This window comes from Elaeis guineensis, chromosome 2 (assembly GCF_000442705.2).
Source record: "Elaeis guineensis isolate ETL-2024a chromosome 2, EG11, whole genome shotgun sequence".
NCBI lineage: Eukaryota > Viridiplantae > Streptophyta > Magnoliopsida > Arecales > Arecaceae > Elaeis > Elaeis guineensis.
Window position 1 is genome coordinate 90429948 of NC_025994.2, and position 24188 is coordinate 90454135.

The 24188-nt window shown below is 38.7% G+C and overlaps 2 protein-coding genes across 2 annotated transcripts; one reads left to right on the top strand and one right to left on the bottom strand.

The window, feature by feature from the left end:
* The first annotated feature begins 13735 nt into the window (after positions 1 to 13735).
* On the top strand, positions 13736 to 19281 carry LOC105053881 (uncharacterized). Its single transcript, XM_010935212.4, has 5 exons — positions 13736 to 14176; positions 14344 to 14477; positions 16386 to 16533; positions 18700 to 18806; positions 18885 to 19281. Exons 1-5 carry the CDS (start codon positions 13861 to 13863, stop codon positions 18924 to 18926), a joined length of 747 nt encoding a protein of 248 aa, XP_010933514.2. The 5' UTR covers positions 13736 to 13860; the 3' UTR covers positions 18927 to 19281.
* Positions 19282 to 19446: 165 nt separating this feature from the next.
* Positions 19447 to 23915, bottom strand: LOC105053873 (glucosamine inositolphosphorylceramide transferase 1). The gene is made up of 4 exons (XM_010935199.4): positions 23585 to 23915; positions 23365 to 23487; positions 21449 to 21616; positions 19447 to 21312 (listed from the first exon to the last, which is right to left on the bottom strand). Exons 1-4 carry the CDS (start codon positions 23843 to 23845, stop codon positions 19627 to 19629), a joined length of 2238 nt encoding a protein of 745 aa, XP_010933501.1. The 5' UTR covers positions 23846 to 23915; the 3' UTR covers positions 19447 to 19626.
* Between the last annotated feature and the right edge of the window lie 273 nt (positions 23916 to 24188).

The following is a 24188-nucleotide window of genomic DNA, read 5'->3' on the forward strand; positions in this document are numbered from 1 at the left end:
CAAAAAAATGTAACTAAAAGATGAAATGCACAAAAAAAAATGTAATCAAAATATAAAATTATCAAAATTAAAAAAAAAAAAGAATGTATCTATGATGAGAGAACAATATCTTTGGATTGAGAGTCAAAAGAGGTTATAACTTATATAGGATTGGAGCCTTCTCTTCCTTCGTGAGGTATCCTTTACATAGGATAAAATCATACGGTATCTGCGATGAATCAAAACGGACAATACCTCATGAGCGAAAATGCATATATAGACCCATCCATCACGAGGAGTTCAAGTTCAGAAACCAAGTGGGCAGACGTTTTGATAGCTTCCTCTTTCATTGCACCAAGAAGCATCGAAATACACCTTGGCTCGATCACAGGGAGGAGGTACCTAAGAGACAACAAGATGGGAATGAGAAGGTAGGCTTACAGACCCACTGGCAACCTAGAGCTGCGAGTCATTAGCCAAGGCAGAATTTTGGAATGCTTGAAGGCATTCATGAGCATACCTGAGAGCAGAGTGGTAAATGTAATTGGCACTGTGCGCTTTTTGATTGAAAATGAAGTCATTCTCTGCATTCCAAATCAACCAAGCTGTATAGCATACAATGGATTTGTGTGGACAAGGGATGTTGGGATTGGCAGTGAGATTAACAAGGTCATCTACAGAATTGATAGCATGAGTTGAAAGATAAGTTCTATGAAGAGTCGCCCAAACCCCAACTATGCAGCAACAAGAGACCATGCAGTGTTGAATGTCTTTTAATTCATTATGTCACGGATCATATAACGGCTGTTGCTGATGCAGGAGACCTCTGGCTTGCAGAAAAGCCTTACATGGAAGTCGCCCCCAACAAACTTTCCTCTAGAATAATTGGACACGTGGGGCGATTTGCAGTTTCCCGATACAGGCTAGATTAACTGGGTGAATCGGGCGCTGAGAATGAATGATATGATTATAAATATCAAAAACTCGGAGTTTAGATCCCACAAGGTTCTGCTCCACTAGACGATCACTGCAACTGTTCTTAGGTAAGGGGATAGACAGGATCATGGAGCTCAATTCAGGAGTGAAGAGCCCCTATTTAACTTACCAATATCCCGTTGCCCTTCGGTAGACATTAAGTTGGCTACCTTGCAGTCCACTTGAATCTACCGGGTATGCGTAGGTAGTGCACAGGTGTTGAGGGGTCTATCAAACAGCCAACAATCATAGAGAAGACTAATGCTCTGGCCATTTCCAACTTGCCCCTGAAACCATGTTGAACCCATTTCGCTGTTTTAACAATTAAATGCCACAAAAAGGAGGCACCTCTTGCCGGTTTATAATCGACCCAACTTTTGAATCTATATTTTGAAGACCCCAGCTTAGCCCAAAAGGAGTTCCTATTAATTATCAGGTTACCAACTGACTTTGCTAGGAGAGTTTGTTGCAGGGCGTTGAGAGAATGCAACCCCAGGCCGCCTTGACTTGTTGGTTTGCACACCGTCACACAAGACAGCAAATGCAGCTTCCTAGTTCCTTTCTCATGACCCCAGAAGAATACCTTAAAGATGTTCTCCAGCTCTGTGATAATAGTCCAAGGAACCGGAATATTATATAGGAGATAGATAGGGATAGCATTTAAAATAGATTGTGAAAGAGTAAGGCAGCCAGCCTGAGGGAGCTGCTTCCATTTCTAAACATCCAACCTCTTATCAACACGGTCAAACAATGGACTGAAGTCAAAGAAGGTCAAAGCGAAAGTTGACAGTGGAGCTCCAGATAACACCACACATCTTCAATCAAGGGCACACCGAAAAGATTCATAATGACTGCTCAGTTGACAGCTGAATTCTACTACTGAAACGAATTTAGGACTGGTTGATATTGACACATTGATCAGATTGGTTACAGTTTGCCTTCACCACAGTTTTCAGAACACGAGGGTCCTTTTTTGTGGTCTTAATAACCAAAAGAAGATCATCCGCAAAGAGAAGATAGGTTATACGGGACCCTCTTTGGCGAGGCTGGTAACCGTGGGTGAGACCTATTTGCACATGAGCCTACATAGATCTTGATAACATATCAGAGCAAAGAATGAACATGAAAGGTGAGAGGGGGCAACCTTGGCATAAACCTCCGGAAGAGTGAAACCAGGGGGATGGCACTCCATTTACAAGGACCAAGAACCTTGGTCAGGACACGTAGCACATAATCCATTTGATAACCTTGAGCGAAATCCACAGTTGCAAAGTATCGCTTCAAGATATCTCCAAATAAACTGGTCATAGGCCTTCTCCATATCCACTTTGATAGCCGTAAGAGACTGATCCATGAACCTAGAGTTCAGTGAGTGAAATATCTCTTGAGCTAACAGGAGATTATCTGAGATATTTCTGTTAGGCACGAAAGCACCCTGTTCCGTCGTGATCAGATTGGGAAGAATGGGATTCATGCAGTTGGCAATGACCTTGGCCACAAATTTGTACATAGTGGTGCAGAGGCTTATGGGCCTGTAATCTCTAATCTCCCAAAGATTGTCTTTCTTCTGTATAAACACCACATAAGTTTTCTTCCAATTCCTAGGCATAGAGCAGGTGCTGAAGACTTCATGAACAGCAGCCAACACCTCATTCCTAACAATCGGCCAAAACTGTTTGTAGAATAAAGGCTGGAAGCCGGAGGGCCTGGGGGCACAATCAGATTGTAATTGAGATAGAGCTTCAATGATTTCATTGTTCGAAATCTGCGAGATAAGTTGCTGGTTCTGGAGAGCAGTAATCTTTTCATGGATCGAAGAGAGCACTATATCATAGCCAAGATCCTGACTCTGCCACTGAGAACTAAAATGGTTGATAATGGTACTAGTGATTTCACTGTCATCACTGACCTCAAGACCTTGAGAATTAGTAATAGAGGTCATTATATTTCATCTGCAACGAATGATGGTCAAATGATGGAAAAAAGTAGTGTTCTGATCACCCTCTCTTAGCCATCTAATCCAAGACTTTTGACACCAATAGAGTTCTTGCAATTTTAGCACCCAATTGTACTCAGACACCTTCCTTGAGAGATGAATTTGCAACTGAATATTTTGATCACCATTAGCTGATATCCTCTTGCATTTTTTGAATCTGCTCCTCAAGCTGCTTAGCCTTGTCAAAAATATCTGGAACAACTTCTTTGTTCCAACGGGTCAGAGTCTGTCTGGTTTTCCTTGGCAACTTAGTGATCGTCACCGCATGAGAACAACCATGTGCACCTTTCCAAACACTTGCCACCTTTCCAACCATGGATCTGGCTACTTTAAAGAACTCTATTATAAATACAACTGTAAGCATCCGACAAAATTAGATCACCAAAAGAATGAGAAACCAAATCTATACAAGTCAAAATAACTTCCTAAATATATATTTAATCAAATAGCAAACAGTAAATCACAATATGTCTTCGAACATTATTGACTCTATAATTAATTTTGATGATTACCAAATTTTGAGTAATTATGATTCTAATCACATATTTTAAGGATAAATGTAGGATTTTTCAAATGCTTAAAATGAAAATTTTAACTTTGGGACAAATCCCTACAAGGAAACTAAATTAAGGCAATTCAAAGAAGAAATAAGAGGTTTTTAGTTTAGTGGACTCGGCCTCGGAAGGATAGGAGCCGATCCCTGCACTGAAATAGATAGAAAATAGAAAAAAATTAAGTTTCAAAAAGTTCAAGAGTCGACCTTAGGAGAAGAGGAGTTGACTCTGATATAGTTGGAGCAGACTGGTACATGCTTGAGTCGACTCATATCAAGCAAGAGTCGACACTCTCATTAAAGATAAAAAGCTACATTTTTGGAACCTCAAACCAAGTTGACCTCTGAAGAGCTCGAGCCAACCCCTAGACAGATCGAGTCAACTCATGAAGATGGTGAGCCGACTCTCTCAAGAAAGATAAAATATAAAATTTTTAAATCCTAAGTTCGAGTCAACTCCTGAAGAGTCGAGTTGACTCATGGGCAACTCGAATCGACTCCTAACACAAGGAAGCCGTAACGATTAATTTTTTTGCACATCTCCAATGGCCATTTCTCCGCTCCAATGGCTAGTCCAAGCATCTTAACGGTCATATCTCACTCTCCAGCCACTTTCAAGCTTACAAAAGGCTAATTATTTAGAACGTAAGAGGAAGAAAATTAAAGAGAAAAACTATTCATTTATGAGAGAGTTTATTAAATATCCTTAAGAAAGGAGAAAAGAAAGAAAAGTTGTGCACAAAATTTAGTAAGCATTTAAAAGTGATTTATTCTGTCATCAACTACATCTTTCCAAGCATCTAAGAAGGGAAATTAAGGTTTATTTGAGCAACTTATCACCAACTACTCCGTGCTTCAAAAGATTTTTTTTTTTTTTTTTGTTTTACATTTGTACTGAAACTTTACATCTTATATTCTTAAATTTTTTTTAAGTCTTTTTAGGATGAAAGAAACTTGGATTAGGCTCGTCCATATTCGAAATTGAACTTACAAAGTTGTGATTGGTGATCCTATAAAATTGATTCGATTGATTGTGAATCCAAAAAATAATTGATATAAAAATTTTAATTGGTGATTCTGAAAAATCAACTGAATTTATTTATGAGCTTAAATAAAATAAATGCACTGTAATCCAATTGATTATGGTAGAATTTTTAAAAAAAGCTTAGAGAGTAAATGTAAGTGTAGGGTTACACCAAACTAATATAAACTTGTACATGTATTGTGCTTTTTTCTTGCTTGCTCCACTTTGCTCTTAATTCTTGCTTTACATTTCACTGCTGCACATTGTATACACTTCACCTGCACTTGAGCAAATTTATTTAAATTAAGGCACATAGGTGTTGAGATTTAGATTTGCATAAAATTTTGAAAGAACCTAATCATCCCTCATCCTGGGTTGTTACCTTTCTAGGCAACAAACATCAGCCAACAATGGATGACAACCTAAACCAATCTATCACGGTGATGCTTCATTATTAAATTGCATGTTGTCCTAAAATTTAGTTCATATGTTTCCCACTTTGGCAAGGACAAGATTGATTCCAGAAGGATTGCCTTTTGAAAGGTGTGACCATAGGAAGCTTTGCACTCAACCTACCCCGGATCCTAAGTTCCATTCCCAATGGAGAGGAGCTACAAGTGTGGGTATGGGGGGTTAGAACCTGTTGCCACTAAACTCCAGTGGCACCGCATCGGAAAGTCAGTCGAGCGAGTTGACAGACACAAGCCACTCCTCACGGCCAACGGACTTACAAAGAAAGCCCTCTTGCCAGAGTGTATCTGATGGGATACCCTCCAATGCTTAAGTCAGCCGAAGTTTAAAGAACAGTCGAAGGAGGGAGAGAGAGATAAGTGATAGCAAAGTATTAACTCTCAGTTCCGTTTTATCTGAGGATTCCTTTATTACCTCATTTATATAAAGATGGAGTCATAAGTTGTTATGCCAAAATATGGTAGGTTATTAGGCCCTATAAAACCACAATCTAACAAGTCATTGGAATTCGCCCACTATCTCATAATCATGATTGTTAGTCATGCCTGTAGATCAGATTTATTAGTCGTGGCTCTCGGTCGTTGATCATGCCCACATTCTAGAAATTGCTGAAGAATCTCAGAAATTACCTACATGATCAAGTAGGTCGATAGATTGAGATTGGATAGAATAGAGGTCCCATCATGGGCGTACTGGTGCTCACACAGGTCGTTGGATGTTGTTCCTTGTCAATTAGATCCCAACCTTGGAGTCAATGACCGTCTAATGTGGAGATTGAATGAAAATCGATGTCGTAGTGCCATCTTGTCTTGGGAGGTGGTCTAGTCTTGTTGGACTCATTAATGGATGCTCGACTATGATCTAAGGAAAAGAGTTTGGGTCTGATGATGGGCAATCCCCATAGCAGTTGCTCCCCACTATCGAGCCCGAAGCGACTTTGTGGCTCAAGCAAAAGGAATAGCTAGCCATCAGTTACTAATCTGACTTCTCTCCTTGGAGCACCTTATCCTACAATACATGGTGGGTGGAATGTTCAAAATTCCAGATTTGTTTACATCTACTACATATCGGGCACTGCTAGATCTCATATTGCATCTAACAGATTGTCGAATGTAGTTTGCTTTATGGATCATGCGGTGAGGAGTCATATAGTCTGGGGGCTTTGAGGTGTGTGGCCTTTAATGCCAGCATTTCTCAAAAATGATATTCTACTAGAGAGGATGACTGGGGTACTTTTTGCTAGAAGGCATAGTTTTAGAGGACTCTCCGGTGGTAACACTTGACATGCGATTAAGGTGATGGCTGGATGCACCCTTGTCCACTCCTTCTATAAACAGAGGGGGTTTGCCACCTAAGGTTAAGCTTGCCATGTCCGTCTCCTCATGATGTCATGGTAGCGTCGTTCCATCGGATGTCTGAGAATCATTGATGTTCATCTTTTGCTGGAAGAATTTTCTCCTACCTCCCGATTAGCTGTGGGGTCCCCTTTAGGGGTACAGCTGCAGGCATTCAGGCTTGGCATGGGAGGTATTTAAAAATCTTATTGCTCTGACTATGGAACAGCGATGGCGTTGGCTCAGAGGTACTGCTAATGTTTCAATCAACCCAACTAGGGTTGAGGTGGGACTCTCCATTATTGAAGTTCCATCTCCCTAGTGTTGGCTTGGTCGAGGATGCAGTAGCCCATGCCGGCTGTTGGTGTAGACAAGGACCGAACGACCGCTTGGGGACTTCTTCAACATTGTGCTCTATAGAAAGATCTTGGACCCTTCTAAAGGGTATTCTTTCGCCTCCCCCAAGTTAGCTTTCAGAACCTCCTAGAAGGAATATTTAGAAGATAGACGATTTTTTGATGAGGGAATCGATTATGCCATCCTCAATGTCCTTCAGTGGAGACCAATTGCTGTCAAGAAAATTTCATCATCAAGGATTCCACCAAACAAAGTCCAACTTTGCATCGAAAACATCGATCAAGCTTGCATTTTGTGCTTTCCTTCTCATTGTAATACGATTTATTTAGATGAACTTGATTTGCAATGATTTTTTTTTGAACAAAATGAACATGTACCTTTTTGTGTGAGATGGTTTTCTTCAATGTTTCTCATGCCAACCATCCCTAGATCTCGAGGATTGTTCCTTCATTTATTCTGTGACATCGTCGGTTTAACGAGTTGAACTTTCAGTAATGCTGAAATTTTTGGTCCTGGCCTAGGTCTAGAGCTTTCACATTAGAAGCTATAGTACTTTAGGTCAGTTATCAACTTTATTGAGTCGGTGGCATCATTTTTCAATTGATTACCTATGTATTCAAGAATGAGCTGACAAGATCTGATCCAAGGTAGTCTTGTAATGTTATCATCGCAAGTCACCATTATCATTTTTGGTCCCTGCCTGACTAGACCGAGGATGAGTGGTGCCAATCGATCGGGTCTCGAGGACTTCTCCAGCATTTCACCAAGGTGATCGATCTAGACAGATCTTCTAGGTAGAGGTCCGAGATTAAGAGTTTGAAAAATTGCCTTGACAAGTGGCTGCCACTACCCCTGATCTCATCATATCTCAGAGAAAAAGGATAGTCTTGTCATCATATTAGCTCCGATCCCTGAATTTCTTCTGAGAGTCATCCTTTCAGTAGCTCAGCATTTATTGTCGCCTTAAAAAGAAGCATCTGGCTGTTTCGTCATTTCATGAGTCATGCGATTATAATGACGAAGGAGTGCAAGATGACTCTGCTGCATGCTGACTAGGAGGAGAGGAAGGCTAATCTCATGGATGAGATCATGTCGTCATCCTGCACATTGCTTCTCGGGATAAGCCTGCTTCTCTTTTTCTTTTCCATTCTTGTTGATGCCCCCCATCATTCGACTTAGTCACTTTTTGTGCTCTTTTTGTAGCTAATGTATGATATAACTATCATGCATGAGGGGCTAACCGGCTTCAACTGACTCAACTACTCCATGGAGGAGAGGGTCCATATGCCAAAGCTCGGGCTGAAATTGCCAAGGTATTGCTCAAGGTGGCTAAGGAGCAAGAGGCAAAGAGAATTGAAGAGATGGCTTAGTTAGATGCCAAGCTCACTCCTACCCAAAAGTAGGTGGCTGAGCTTGAGGCCTAGCTAGCCAAAGAGAAGAAGGCCATTGCAGAGCTCAGCCTCTGCAAGCTAGCCCTTGCAGCTTTGGAGGAGAAGAAGACAGCCACTGAGGAAGCCGCCCGAATTACTGAAGAGAAGGTTGCAGTCAGTAAGACCACCGTCAAGGATGCGGTTGCTCAAACGATCTTTGATTACAAAGAATCCTAAGATTTTGAAGAAGAGGTCACCGAAGGTGCAATGGAGGCATACCAGATCAGCTTTAGACTACAAAAACCAAGTTGCCCTGCTATTCTCCGGTCTTGATTTGAGCAAGTTCGGGGTTACTGTGGAGATCGAGCCTGTTTTCAAGATTTAGCTTGCTGTCGAGATCGAGCTCACCACAAATGTCGAGCTCCTAGCTGCCCCTCACGTCAAGGTTGATGGCGCCTCTTCAGAGGCTTAGCCTTTTTTTTGCACTTTTCTTTATTTTAATTTAAACTTTTATAATGAATAAGAGACTTGTAATGATACTTACAGCTAATGAAGAGTCTATCTTTTTTATTGAACTTTGCCTCCCACCTTGTCTTTCTTCATCACTTACTTCTTGCTTCATATAGCCAGTCTTTTGTCTCTTCTATGGGCACCCAATAAACTTCGATTGATTCAGAGCCTCTATGGAGGAGAAGGTCCGAGAAGTCGATGCCGAAGCAAAAGCTGTCAAAGAGGAGGTGGCCGAAGAGATGAAGAAAACTATCAAAGAAGTAAAGGAGGCTTTCGAGAAGATAGCTCGACTCGAAGTTGAGATCTTAGCTGCCATCAAAAATCAGATTTTCCTTAGATACTCAATCAAGATAGAGAAGCTAGCAGCTAAAGAGCCGCAGAAGCATTTTGATGACATGGTCGAAGTATATAACTCGGTGATGGAGGAAGTTCCTTAAGACCTTTGTGGACATGCTTAGAGTAGAAAGGTCAGTAGCGGAGGAGCTTCAAGAGAAGGTACCATAAAGGCTAAATATGATATTTACCTTCCTCGTGATGCTAGCTAATTTTCAAAGCATATACCACAAATGTCATATTAAATATAAAAAAAAATTTATCACAAAAAAAATAAAAAGAATCATAGACTTGGAGTGTGGAGGCTCTACCAACTCACCAACAGAGCCTCTGTTTTCATATAGATATACTAGCATATTACCCGTGCGATGCATGGGATATATTTTTTATTTTAAAAATATGCCACTTTTAAAATATTATTTTTATTCATTACATAATTATTTAAAAAATAATATATTTTTATTAATATATAAAATATTTATTTTACTAATAAATATTTTTAATACTTTTTGATAAAATATCATTATATTAATGTATTAATATATTGTTTTATTCATTTATATTTTATTTTACTAATATAATATTAATTTTAATGCATTAATATTATTTTGTAGAAATATTTTTTATTTTTTTCTAAATTATACAATGATTTTCTTTTAAAAATAGGAGGTCGATCAAATAATACACCATGATACGTACGGCTTTTTTTTTTTTTTGAAAAGTGACAATAAATGACACAAATATCTGTCCTCGGGCTGTACGCCAACATCCATTACTGCGAAACAAGATAAGATCCTGTTTGGTATATGATGCGCCATGATTTTTGTGGCCTAAATTTGCTTTCGGAGAGTGGCTCCTCGATCATGAATTTTTTTAAAATATTATTTTTTAAATTAATATTTTCCAACCTATCTTTCTTTTCAATTTATTTTCTTAAATAGAATAGTTCGGATGAAGTGGCATAGACGCGGCGAAACAGCATGCTGAACCTACGATTTCAAATCACATGGATAAAAATTTAAAATTTAAATTTAATATTAAATTTAAAATTGAAACTATACGTTAACAATGTGATTCTAGTGAATATGCATCTTCAGCATGTGATTTTTTTTTTTTTTTTTTTTTTTTTTTTTTGCTTCTCCCAACCTTTTTTTTTTTTCCCGTTCCGCTCTACCGAGGAGCATGGATGGAGAGGCACGGATAATTATCAGTGCTCATGTAGAGCCACAGGAGCTTGGATTCGTCGAGGTCTGGGGAGAGAAGAGGAGGGGATGCCAGCGAGATGGAGCCGTGGAAGATGCAGGGGCGGTCGCGAGGGTGCGAGAAGTGCTTGGGGCTAGGAAGGAGAGAGAGGAGATTGATAGCGTCAAAGCAAAGAGGGAGGGGAGAGGGTTTGGTGGTCATGTAGAGTCGGATGCAGCACAAACAGTGGGTGCAGTATGGATAGTGGTGGGACGGGAACGCAGCGGGTATGACGCAAATCGTCATGACCTGGGCCTCACTAGGCGGCTGCAAATCGACAAGGACAGTGGGAGGGGTCACAGCAAGAGGAAAGAAAGGGAAGGAAAAAAAAAGATAAAAAAAAATATTAATAATATTTGAAGCCACAGAAAAAGAAGAAGAAAAATATTAATTTTAAAATAATAATATTATTTTTTTTAAAATAATATTTTTATTATTAACTTAAAAATACTATTTGTATAATAACATATTATTTTAAAAAAGTTATTTCAAAAAATTAATAGTAAAACATTATTGAAAAAAAATATTATTTTTAAAATAATAATATTATTATTATTATAAATTATTATTATTTTATTAAAAATAAAATATTATTATTTTTTGATTAATAATAAAATATTATTATTTGATTAATAATAAAATATTATTTTAGTAATAATAATAATAAAATATTATTATTTTATTAATAATAAAATATTATTATTTTTTGATTACTGATAAAATATTATTATTTAATAAACAATAAAATATTATTTTAGTGATAAAATAATAAAATTATTATTATTATATGATTAATAATAAAATAATATTATTATTATAAAAATTATTTAAAAATAATAAAATAATAATATTATTTAAATTATTATTATTAATAAAATAATAATATTTTTTTTCTTCCCTTCGTCTCTCTCAGCCCTAGCGAATGCATGCCTTCTGCCTTCCGCCCACGCCCCCTCCATCCTCCATTCGTGCTCGTGCTAACTGTTAGTGCTCCCTCGCTCGGTTTTGCCACCCACCCTCTTGCTTGCCCACAATACCCCCGCCACCATCTCCTCGATCAAGAGAGTTAGAAATGCCTACAGATTCTCTGCTTGCACATAATCTTTCTTATATAATATTTTATTTTTAAAAAATAATAATATTATTATTATTATCTCTTCTCTCTCTCCTGTATTTATTTTTTAAATATTATTTTTTTATTTTTTAAAATATTAATTTATTATTATTAAAAATAATATATTGATTGTTATTTTAAAGTAATATTTTAAAAATAATATTTTATTATTAATTTTTAGAAATAAATTTTTTATTTTTAAATAATATTTTATTATTAATAATAAAATAATAATATTTTTTTTCTTTTTTTCTCATTCTTTTCAAATATTTTTTTTTTCTTTTTATCTTTTTTCCCTGCTCCTTCCTCCTGCCGTGACCCCCTCCCACCACCCTCGCCGATTTATGGCTGTCTAGTGAGGCCCAGGCCGTGGCCATCCATATCGCACTCGCCACAGCCCCACCCCATTGCCATTAACACAGCACCCACCATCCGCATCCGGCTTCGTACGACCACCAAAGCCCCTTCCCTCTCCTCTCCCGACTCTGGTGCCACCAACTCCCCTCCAGCCCCAAGCACCCCCCGCACTTCCCGCACCCCGTGCAACCACCCCCGCACCCTCTGCGACCCCACCCCGCCACCATCTCCTCCTCTTCCCTTCTCTGGCCCCGACGAACTCTAGCCCCCGTGGCTCCGTGAGAGCACCAGCGACTTCCCATACCCCTCTATCCGCACTCCTCGATAGAGTAGAGTGGAAAAAAAAAAAACTATGCGAAAAAAATGAGAAACTGTATGTTGAAGATGCGATTCAACATGTGGTTTCCATTCTAAATTTAATATTAATTTTAATTTTTTTTAATAAAATCATAACTTCAATATATATTATTAATTTTAAATTTAATATTAAATTTAAATTTAAATTTTTTATCTACGGCATTTGAAGCCGCATATTCAACATACGGCTTCAAGCAGAAACCACGTGTACGTGATTTCGCCGTATCCATGCCACTACATCCAACTATCGTATTTTAAAAAATAAATTAAAAAAATAAATTAAAAAATAATATTTTTAAAAAATAATATTTTTAAAATATCCCCGCGATCGGCTTTTTCAAATCCTTTCTCATAACTTCCTGTTATCCTAGACTGTCAAATTTCACATTCTAGCCCTCTGACTTAAGGCCAAGGTTCACGCCCACCCTTTTTTATTTTTTGTCCTTCTTGCGTATCTCCGTTTGTCCGCAACTATTGCAATCATACGCCCTCCACCATTGTAGCCTGTTCTAGCCCTCTCGCATGAGGCTAAGCATTGACGGAGGCTGAAATCAAATATTGCGAGGATAAAATAATAATTTATTGATAATTTTTTAAATAAAATATTTTATAATAAATAATAAAATAATATAATATAATATATATATTTTTAAAAAATATTATAAAAATATAAATAAATATTTAATTTTATATATAAACAAAGATAAGTAAAAAATATTATCTTTATGCCATCTGTAAAATAATTTTAATTATTTAAAAAACTCAATAATTCTTTTCATATTAAAGATTGAAGAATAAATAAAGAATTAAAAATAAATAATTAATTATTTTTATTTTAAAAAAATTATTATTATTAATAAAAAATTAATATATAAATCAATTATATTTTTTTTTTTAATTGATGGATTTGTAATATGTATAAGACTAAAATATTGAGAGGGGCACCATATATATATATATATATATATATATATATATATAAATACATAGATAATAAATATGTTAAAATTTTTTGAGAGGTAGTGGCCCTTCCTGATCCCTCTTGAGCTCCGCCACTAATCAGGACCGGTCTTTGAATCAGGCATTTTGTATAAATCCAATATACAATATTTGATCAATGCCATTCTTTGATATAAAGCCAGCACTAGTAGAATCAATAATTGATCCATCGAAAATTCTCTTTTAACCATACTAGGGGAGAGGATAGCCAAGACACGAGAAGAGGATTGAATCGGCTCAAAGAGCTTATTTGACCCTATTAGGAAGATAATATGCATCTTTATCCATGAACATGCTTCATGAACTCATTCTAGCATCATTTATTCATACTCTTGTTGAAGTCAACTCCTTAATTTTTGGCAGCCGATGCGAATCTCTCTTTCTTCTTAGGTTTCCCCAAATAGAGCAAAATGGGCATCCAAATTGATGTACCAGCAGAGCAGAAGTAAATATTGTTCCCATACGAGGTCAGACTTGGAGCAAGGGACTTGCCCAATGAGCTGTTCTGATGAGTCCAGGGCTCATATTGCTCCCATAAAATTATTTTTTGATGGAAGTAGAGAGCAAGGCTGGAAGCATGGCAGCATATATTATACCACATTACGATAGATATCGATGGATCAACGGAGCAAAAGATGATGAAAGGGACCATAGTCTCAGGTCTTCGAGAGAAAATGGCTGGCCTGGCATTAGAAAACTTTATCCACATCCCTTCATTGGCTCTTGGAGCCACTGAAGAGCCTCCTTATCCTCCCTCCTGCCCACCTTTCCTTCTACTCCAAGAGGCCCCTCTGGCTCTGACTCGTTTGCCATCGACTATAGTCCCCACCTCCCTCCTTCCCTCTCCCAAACTCTTCCCTCAAATAACGAGAGAGAGAGAGAGAGAGGAATGGCTGTCCAACACCAGCCAGGTTACTACAATAGCCTGCTTGGTCCAAAAAAGACCTCCACCTTTTCCTGCTGCTTCAACTCATCATTAAGTCCACCATCTTCCATTCCAATTCTCTGGAGGACGAAGAAGAGTGGAAAAAAAGATGATATAGCTACTGCTAGATTAAACAGCAGCAACAGAAGCCGGTTTGTCATCAGATCGAGCGGCAGCACCGGCGGCGGCGGCGGCGGCGGCCTCAGCTGGTGGAAGCAGCCCGAGAAAGCACCGCCGGCCTCGAGAGTCAGCCTCAGCGATGTCGTCTGGCCTTCAGCAGGTGAACTCTCCCATTCTAGAATGTGATTTGTCTTCTTGAATCGGGTATAATTACCATCGCTTGAAAAAGGTTTATATTGTCCTTTATAATGAGCTTGAATGTATGGTAAATGATGATGGAGTGGAAGATAAAAGAAGGATGTGTGGGTTTTGGATTGGATGGTGCAGGTGCTTTTGCGGCGATGGCGTTGTTGGGGAGGATGGACCAGATGATGGCTTCAAGGGGTCTGTCCTTCACCATTGCACCTTTGGGGGCGGTATGTGCTGTGTTGTTTGCCACTCCAAATTCCCCTGCTGCCCAGGTAAAGACTATCATCTCTGAAAACTAGCAAGCTTTTGCTCATCCATGCTGGTCCATGGGTGTTGTTGGGGCTGCTTATATTACATACAGGAATTGAGTGAAGTGGCAGTTGATTTCTTCTTTTTTACAGTGAAATTTGAAAGCCCAGGAAAACACACACACACACACACACACACACAAAAAGTTGCCTAGCTCTTGGGAGTAAAGATGAGCATTGCTTGAGAATCAGCTAAAATACACAGTAGCAGTTTTATTGAAAAAAAAAATGGAGGTAGAAGATTGGATAATAGCATTTACGTTTTGAGATGTTCATCAAATGTGATTAATTCATAGGGAAGCAAATTCAACACTAACAGGACAGTTAAGCATCAAGACATGTTGGTAGTATAACATCAGGAACTATGCAAGTTTGTTTTGGAAGAAGCAGGGAAGGAGAAGTTAGGCCCTAAGTTTGTGGCAGTGTTGTTATAATGAAACGTGTGCTATTGCTGCAGACTGTTAGATTGTAGGACTATGCTTTTTCTCCCCTTTTTTATGGATCAATAGTGTAATGAATTAATGGATGAACAAGATGTCTGACACAAGGATTTCAGGATTAGTGACTGTCAGATGGTGAAAATGCTGAGATATAAATTGAAAGGGTTACTTTAGTGTGGCAAGTTGTGATCAAGAAGAATATTGAATGAGGACCTACATAGCAGATTTGTTTGGAATCAAGCGAGTTCGATTGAGGAAAGAGTTGCCTCGTATGTAGTCTGTGAAAGCATGTGGCATGAACCTAGGCAGCTTGTTCTCAGGAAATGTAGGCGCCATAGATCCTTCAGTTTAAACAGGCAAGAAATCAGCTGCCACAATTGATGGATAACAAGAAGCTATCGATTCTTCGGATATCAGCTTGAGGTTTCCCAGTGAAGGGAGTATGAAACAAACCAACCAATCACAAGATGCTTTGGGGGGCTCAGATTCTCTTTAAGTAATTCAAAAATTGATAACCACGGGTAATAAAGATCGAAGGCATAATATGAGGATTTTCTTGGTCTGATTCCTTCTGGAGGCATAAGCCAACAATACTTTAAGGTATTCATCCACTTGTTGAAAAGCTAACCTTGGACCCTAAAATTAACTAGTTTTTGCATTGTGCCTCTCTTAGTCATCATGAAAGCTCAATATTTTATCTTAGAGTCAGCTTAAAAAATGTGAATTATGTAAGGAAACTTTTAGGCTGTCCTTGTGGTATGAAATTTTGAATTGGATTGATCATAACAAAGGGATAAGATTCAGTTGGGCCTTTTTGAGTAACTTCACCTAAAACTACAGGAGAGGCCATGCTTACTAGGAAGAACAACTGAATAATCAAACATTAGGTAATTCACTTGGTGAACTCCTTTTCTCCTTCCTTCCAAGTTTCTTACCATAAGGTCCATCATTGTGCAACCCAACCCATTGGGGCTGCAAAAGGGTTTGAATGCAAAGAATTTTTACTGAAGATTACTGTAAATCATATCTAGCCGTCAGATTACTCACTAGAACGAACAATACAAAGAGTGGAAGATATGTTAACAAGATTTAAAGTCTCATCAAATTCCATGCCATGCTGTTGGTTGTACACTTTGGTAACAAGCGGGCATTATGACGCTTTATGCTAACAAGTAAGCATTATCAGAAATAACATATTACTGATACACAGAATTAAAGTTCATGTGCATATGTAATGCAAGGCATGTCCATAATTTGTTTGCACATCTTCGATCACAATAGCTAAAGTATGACCTGAAGCTGATGGAACTGCTTTCCAGACATGAAGATTAATATCTAGGCATGCGAAGGGATCTATTTTTAGCCAAATGAATTGTTAAACTACTAATTGTTTTATTATATAATGATATCTTGAAGTTGGATGGTGGTGCAGAAATACAATATGTTCATTGCCCAGGTTGGTTGTGCAGCATTTGGGGTATTAGCATTGTCAATATTTGGGCCAGGTTGGTTGGCAAGAGGAACTGCTCTTGCTGCATCTATAGCATTCATGATCATCACAGGTGCCACCCATACTCCAGGTATTTTTCTCACAATTTGTAAATATGTGTTATAAACTTATAATACATCAAGATTATGCCCGCAAGTATGGCTTGAGGTTATTGATGGGTTGTTTCAACCCACACAGATAAAACTTCACCCTGTCTTGACCTATGAATTGAAGGCATGTCCAAATTAAGCTTAATGGGTCCTATTCAGTGATCAAGTCAATTTCAAGAGAAATGGGGTGAAATCATATCAAACCAAATAACTTTACTTTTGCAGTAATTTAGACCTGATTGATCTCTGAACTTAATCAGGATGAGTCAGATTTCTGGATTTGGGTTAAATAGAATAAATGAGCCTGATATGTTTCTGGACAAGCCATTATGGATCTTGAACTAATGTTTGTATCTTTGGGTTCATCAACGTTGTTAACAACTGTTTGCAAGAAAGGATGCTTTGACAGTCTGTGGCTTCTGATCATTTTTTTTTATATATCAAGATAATACATGCTTAATAAGACCCTGGCATTTCTTTTATATGTGCAAAACAGTTTATGCTTAGTAAAATATCTAATATGACACAGTCATCGAGGTAAATACTTACAGAAAAAAGAAAATGGTATAATGCACTTCAGACTTGATAAGTTCTTATGATCTGAAATTAGTTTTAAGGGATGGATGACACATATATGAAAAACAAGCTTCTTTGGTTATCTCATCATCATTCTTTTTAATCATCCTCTAGTTTATTGGTACATAGAAACAGATGTTAATGAAATATGACACATATGTGGAATGACATGCAAAACTTGGTTAATCTTATTCTCAATGAACTAAAGGAACTAAAAATCTTTACCTCTTGATGGAACAAATCATTATTTAAATAGTTTTCGAACCATAACTATTTATTCACTTGACCCACCCTTTTTCAAGAAATAATTTGTTTTACATGAAGTGGGGCTTGCTCTAGCGGTCACAACCCTACACCCCTCTGCTCAGCAGGTAGCAACCAAGGGTAATTTTAGTGCGGCAAGAAAGAAATAATTGTTTTACAAATAGCATTTAGCTGCTACTATCGTATTCAGATTCCCAAAGAAGTTTCAGGCAAACTGTTTGTGATACAACAATAGGATAAGATATGTGGGTTGCCCCACAATATGGTGTTGTACTAAATATTATACTAACAGTCCCAATGGCTCGTGAAGAGCCATGAACAAGTTGCTGGAATACATTATTTTAGTCTACAGTACTTGTGACATGCAGTAGTACAGCTTCCTTTACTAAAAAGATTCTACTCGTTCATGGTCTCAGAATTTTAAACATTCTTGACATCTTATAGTGTTTCAAGAATTGAGAGGGCATATTGCATCTCATGCATGAAGTTAGAAGAATATTCCCTTCATGGAGACTAGAAAGCAAAAATCAAAATTATACATTGTGTGTTGAGTGGAGAACAATGAATAAGAGTACAAATGGTATTCATCATATTTATATGGTAATATTTGTGTACTTGGGGACCAGGCCCTAAATTTTACCAGGGCTAAAGATCATATCTTAGCAGTTCAAGTGCATCCAAAATTGAAAGATTAAAAATCCAGACTTCTTTACTAAGTCTAACCAATTCCTTATTTGAATCTTGGCATTCTTGTAGCTCAGTAGGGTATATGAAACTAATACATACATCAACTGGTCCAAGGAGAAACTAGTGACAACAAAAGTGAGTAAAACAGGTCAAGTCCTCTTCTGGATCTTACTAGCTGCTTTCATAATCATAAATGCTTAATTAAGTAACCAATTTGAATGCTTTTTGCTCCAAAAATTAATGATGAAATGCAAAATTCATAGCAAAATTCATTGCATATTCTAAGGATCCACCTAATTTAATATTTGAAACCACTGGACAGTCGATGTTTTATTTTCTTTGCAATAAAGAAAGACATAATGGCTTAGATGTGAATGCATCCATCCAGTAGAATTAGCTTGATCCTGTCCAAACTGTTAAAATAAACTTAGAGCATGGATCGCCATGGAGTTAATTAACTGCCTAAGTTTTGCATGCCACAAAAACTGATATGTAAATGTTTGAGTCTTAAACCAATTGGTAGCATTTGGCCTAACATTTTTTGCTTGCTTTATGTTGTTAGCACTTCTTCACCGCATAACTGATTGTGATTTTACCATTCTGTGTTCGGGGAATTGTAGCTGCAAGCTTACCGATCTTGTTCATTGACGGTGCGAAGTTCCATCAGTTGCATCTTTGGTATGCCTTGTTTCCTGGGGCGACTGGTTGCGTGCTTCTATGCCTAATAGTAAGTAGCAATTCTGCACTTGAATTTCTCAATATAAAAATTGGCTAACTAAAGCATTCCATCTTCTGATGTTTGCAGCAAGAGATTGTCATTTTTCTGAAGAACAGCTGTAAATTTTGACCAGAGGAGCATGGTTCCGTTATTTTCATTCCATCAGTTTCCAAATGACCTTACAGATGAAGGGCTTCATTTTGTCTACCACCATTGCCGACATGTCTTCAATTTAGACTGCCATAATTTGGCCTTTACACCACAGCATGCCTTCTCCAACAACATCCATTCATTGTAAAACACTTGTATTAAGGTTTTCAATCATCTATGTAATCTTCTTTCTTCATTACTGGTGGAAGATAATTAGATGACAAAAAGTTAACAGGATGTTGAAATAAATAAGCTTCTAATATGTGCAGAAACACCAACATACTTTTGGATAAATCAGAGGCCATCATAAGGCAGTCTTGATTGATTCTCATCACTTTGGTGGATGCTTATTATAGATGCAAATTTGCTTACTTGCATAGCGTTTTCACAAAACATTGGATATTGAAGTCAATTTGGCATTCTGTTGGTAACTGAAAATGGAACAAGGAAAATTGGTAATTGAAGGTCTGGACAAGAGTATATTGATAAAATGACAATATTGGGGAAAACTGAAAATGTATTACCTCTGAAAATAATCTTACATGTTAGATAGCCCCAGCTGTCTATATTCCCCAAAGTGCAAAATAACACAAAATAAAATACAGTTACAGATGGCAACTAGAGTCACGAGATGGAATGGGCAAAATTGTAGACAGAACCATGCCAAAAGCCCATGCTACTATACATCCCAACCATCTTTCCGGCTATCGAAACCCCATCTATTGGCAGCCAAATTCCCATATAACTCCGAAAACTTAACGAGGCACTCACTTCTTGCTTGATAATGTGCCTGTGTGTTCCGACTGATAGCTGCACCAGAGAATTTTGATGTGTCTATAGCCCAGGCAGGCTTCACATACTCTACCGTCTTCTTTGACTCACTTGCATTCACATACAAGAAATTCAGAAGCACATCCTCGCAGTTAAATTTCTTATCAACCAGCTTCCTTCCCTCCTCTGCCTCCTTGCTCCAGTATCTTTTAAAAGCCAAATTATGATCTATGAATGCAGCTCCTGTTAATATCATGTTATACCCTCCTCGTCCCCGAGCATACTTCTCATCCCGATACTTAAGCGGGCTTCCTTCCGCGAGTCGTGGGTAGAATCCCACAATTCTATCAGGGTGATCACGCCAGACCTTGAATCCACGCTCCACATCATCACATGTCATCATGATATCATCATCAAGTTCAAGCACTGCCCGTGTCTTTATCAGTGGGTCTGCATTAAACCTGTTGTTCAAAGAGTTCCTCTCCTCCTCTCTGATCCTAACCGGCACGGTGGAATCCAAGTCACTCAAATTTGGAGGCTGGCCTTTGTTCCACACTACCACAATCTCCCTTACTGAAGAGCATCTTGAGTAATGCTTCACAAACATCCTCAAATTCCACAGGCGGGCATCATATGTCATGGTGAGCAGTGTGAACTCAGAGAAGTGTCCGTTCATCGGATAAGCCTCCTCTGCACCATTGCCCCCATATACGTAATGGGTGCCAATACAGGTTAATGCAACTATGAACAAAAATATAACAGCTAGAACTGACCGGCCTGTACAGGTGGTAGGCTTGATTCTTCCTTGGATTGGAGAACCTAGCTTGTTCACATGAGCAAACAGCCATCTAAACTTAGAATATAGATGACGATGCTTCTCTCCCGCCTGGAAGGCATCACTTCGCTTTCCTGAGATGGGAAGGCACCGACTAAGGGGCAAAATACACTTGATTACACCTAACAACATTCCCGACAGTATTACTAGAGTGATAGCTGCCCCAAATGCTGTGTAGCCCTTAATAAGCCGGCCAACAGAATCACCCGAAGGAACTCGATCACCATCCATCACTCCAACCCATTCATCTGATTGAAGCTCTTGCACATCTAGGTGATGATAACGAGCCCCATTCCAAGTGTTACGGCCTTTTCGGGGCTCATCAATGCCAAATGGGACTTCAACTTCCTCAAATTCGTCCATGGTGAGAACCTCAACCCTAAACACACGTACCCGCCGCCCGTATGTGCCACCACAATCTTGCCCCGTGCGATAGAGCTTGCCCTTGTAAAAGAATGGCCTGCCTGCATTTCTAGCACCCAAGCTCTTATCAGTGTTATGAACCGGGTTCTGCTTGTGGGGTTTCCAAGGACCAAGAGGAGAGTTGCTGTACCAGATTTCAAGCTCTCCATTCTTTTTGGCACCGAAAGCACTAAAATCTGACCCAAACAGCCAGTGGTAACCATCATACTTTATAATGAATGAATCTATAAGGGGCTTCTTCAGGATGACCTTTTCCAATTTCCACTTCAAGGGAAAATCCAATGCTCGATACAGCCGGAGCTCCCCTTTCTTACTGCCTTCAGGCATCATGTAGATCTGAGAATTCAAAAGATGGAAAAGAAGAAAAACCAAGTTATCAAAAAATGAAAGCTTAAGGAGTTTGTTGGTTTCGACAATCAAGAATCCAAGCAATGACAATTTCACATTCAATAAAGAAGAAATTTGATCTTACTCGATCCTGGTAGCTGAAAACATATGGATAAGAAAGATGCCATTCCTCATCCAATGCAATACCCAGGTGCTGCCATGTCGCACCCTTATCCTTGCTCATAGCAACACCAATGTCTCCTTGCAATGTGATGGAGTTCTTGGTCTCGAAAAACAAATAAAATGCATCTTCCTGAACAAAAGCTACTATCAGAGACCATCAGCAAAGTAACTAGAGAACAGCAGAACTGGTCCAATTACACTAGTTTTGGGTAATTGAGGGATAGTGAACTTCATTTCTTGAGAATAAAAAAATTGATGAAGTGTCTCCATAAACATGTCCCCTACTTATGCCCCACACACCAAAACATGACATTAATCTGCAGACTCAGAATAGTTAGAAAGACAGAGCTTACAAGAGCAACCTTATAAAACTAAGTAGAAGTCAAATATGCTTAACATCATATCCAATGCATCAGATATCCTCCTCCCTCCCCAGATTGCCTAGAAGAAGATGCAGGGCAAGTTGCATTACTCTTGGATCAGATAACAAAGCAAGTTGAGAGGGAAAAAATGCTGTAGATTCTTGAATTTCTATGCATCTTAAAGAAGCAGGACAAAAAAAATCCATCCACAACCAATTATTATATATGCACACACATATCCTAGGTACACACTGCTCACCACACTTCCATTCAAATTTGGATAGCTTTATTTTGTCTTCAATAAGTCCCCTGGATTGGAGACAGTATACAATCTTCAAAAATAAGATACACATAAGCACAGAAAAGAAAACCAGAAATGAGAAAGGAAGCTCGAAAAAATACAACTAAATAGCATCAGAACAGCATTTATTCACACTTAATAGCTAACAACATTCTAAGAACAATGGACAGAGCATATTTGTTTTCGGGATGAGTTAGGTAAAACCAAGGCTCGCCCTTCACTTTCTCTCTAAAAATTTGTTATTACTTGTTCCTTGTTTTAAAAGAGAGGGAGTGCTGCTTCACAGTTCTCTTCGAATACTCTTTCTTCCAGAATCAAACCTTGATTGCAATATAAACATGGAAAGCTGGGACAGAGATCAGAAGCAGAAGAGGAAATAACACAGTATCATCCACTAAAACCAAGCATTCACAAAAATCAGAACTCCAGACCCAGGATGAAGAGAGATGAATCCAATAAATCTGGACACAATCATGCCAGCATCTGTCAATCACATCACCCCGCACTGACAGGGTCAACCATTCCTAAAGGATATGAATTTCTTTATGCTTAAGTTCTTGTAACATCACACGACAGAGGACCTGAACGACCCTAAGCTCAGTTAGACAAGAGAACAAACACATGATACCCTCAAAAAAAATTGGCTTTCTGCTGCAACTAATATTTTAAGGATAGTGAAAAAAATTTCTCCTCACCGCAACCAGAAACTCTACGGTCAATGTAACTAAATTCAATATCCTCCACTATGAATGCTATGAAATAACCTTTTCTCGCTGCCATGACGAGAATCTAATATCAAATAACGCACTTATAGTTGAATTCCATACTACAGGGCAACTCCGAGCTCTAAAAGATTTTTTTTTTTTTTGAAGAAAAAAAACTCAAGATTCTACTAAAAGTGAATTGCCTAAACTCCTGCATAAAAAATTTAAATAATAAGTCCTTAATAAACAAAGAAATTTTTATCTCACTATTTTCACCTATCCAGCGCACACAAGTTCATGCAAGAAGAAGCGCCGCTCCTTCTCAGCCATTAAACCATTAAAATCGCTACCTACAACTTCACAGCAGCATATGAACCCAAGATCCCGCCACCAATTAACAATAAAGCAAACTTACTCATACGTGCTTAAGAACAAGGATCTCGAGTCTTCCAGAAAACAATCAAGCAAACACAAGAAGCTCGATACTTCCACTGCGAAATCTATCACTCACCTGGATATAGAGGAAGGGATCGGCGACAAAATTGCTCAGAAATCCAGCATCCGAAGCCGACGCGCACGTAAACACAGGATTCGCCACCGGCCACGCTGCGCTTTCGTTCCTCCATACATTCCTCTGTCCTCATCACCCAAATCCCAATCAGGATCCATACCAAGCTAAAAAAAAAAGCTTTGAAAACGAATAGAGAAAAGAAAAAGGAGAAGATTCTCACAGATTCGATGGCTTTGAGAGAGAAGGGGGAGTCGCCATAGAAGATACCGATGGACCAGGACCCCTCGCCGTCAGGGCGGCAGCCGAGGGCGGCGGAGGAGGAGGAGACCGAGGCGATGGGTCTTGGAAAGGGAGAGAAGGTGAGCCAGGCGAAGAGGGTGGCGACCGATCCCAGGAGGACGGCGGCGGAGAAGAAGAAGCCGAGAGTGGTCGAACGGAGGCAATGCTCCCACCTCCACCTCGCGCTCATCCTTCCAGCCATTCACCCCACCATCCCTCGCAGTCTCCACCCACGAATCCAACGAAGGGGAGAGAAAAAAAAGAAAGAAAGAAAGTTATACCCAGGAACCTCGAGGTCCAAAGACTTTAAGTTCCGTTTATATTTGTTCGCACTGAGAAATATTTATTATTCTTACCAAAAAAAAAAGAAATATTTATTATATTATTATTTTAATCGGGGTTTGGTTTTCTTCGCTTCCGCCCCAGTCGTGGAGAAATTATTACATGCACCAGGTGCAAGTGAACCGGGAGCATATGCACGGTGGAAAGCGCGCAATCGAAAAACGGTGAAATACAAGGATCGCGTGGCGTGTTATCCACCGTGG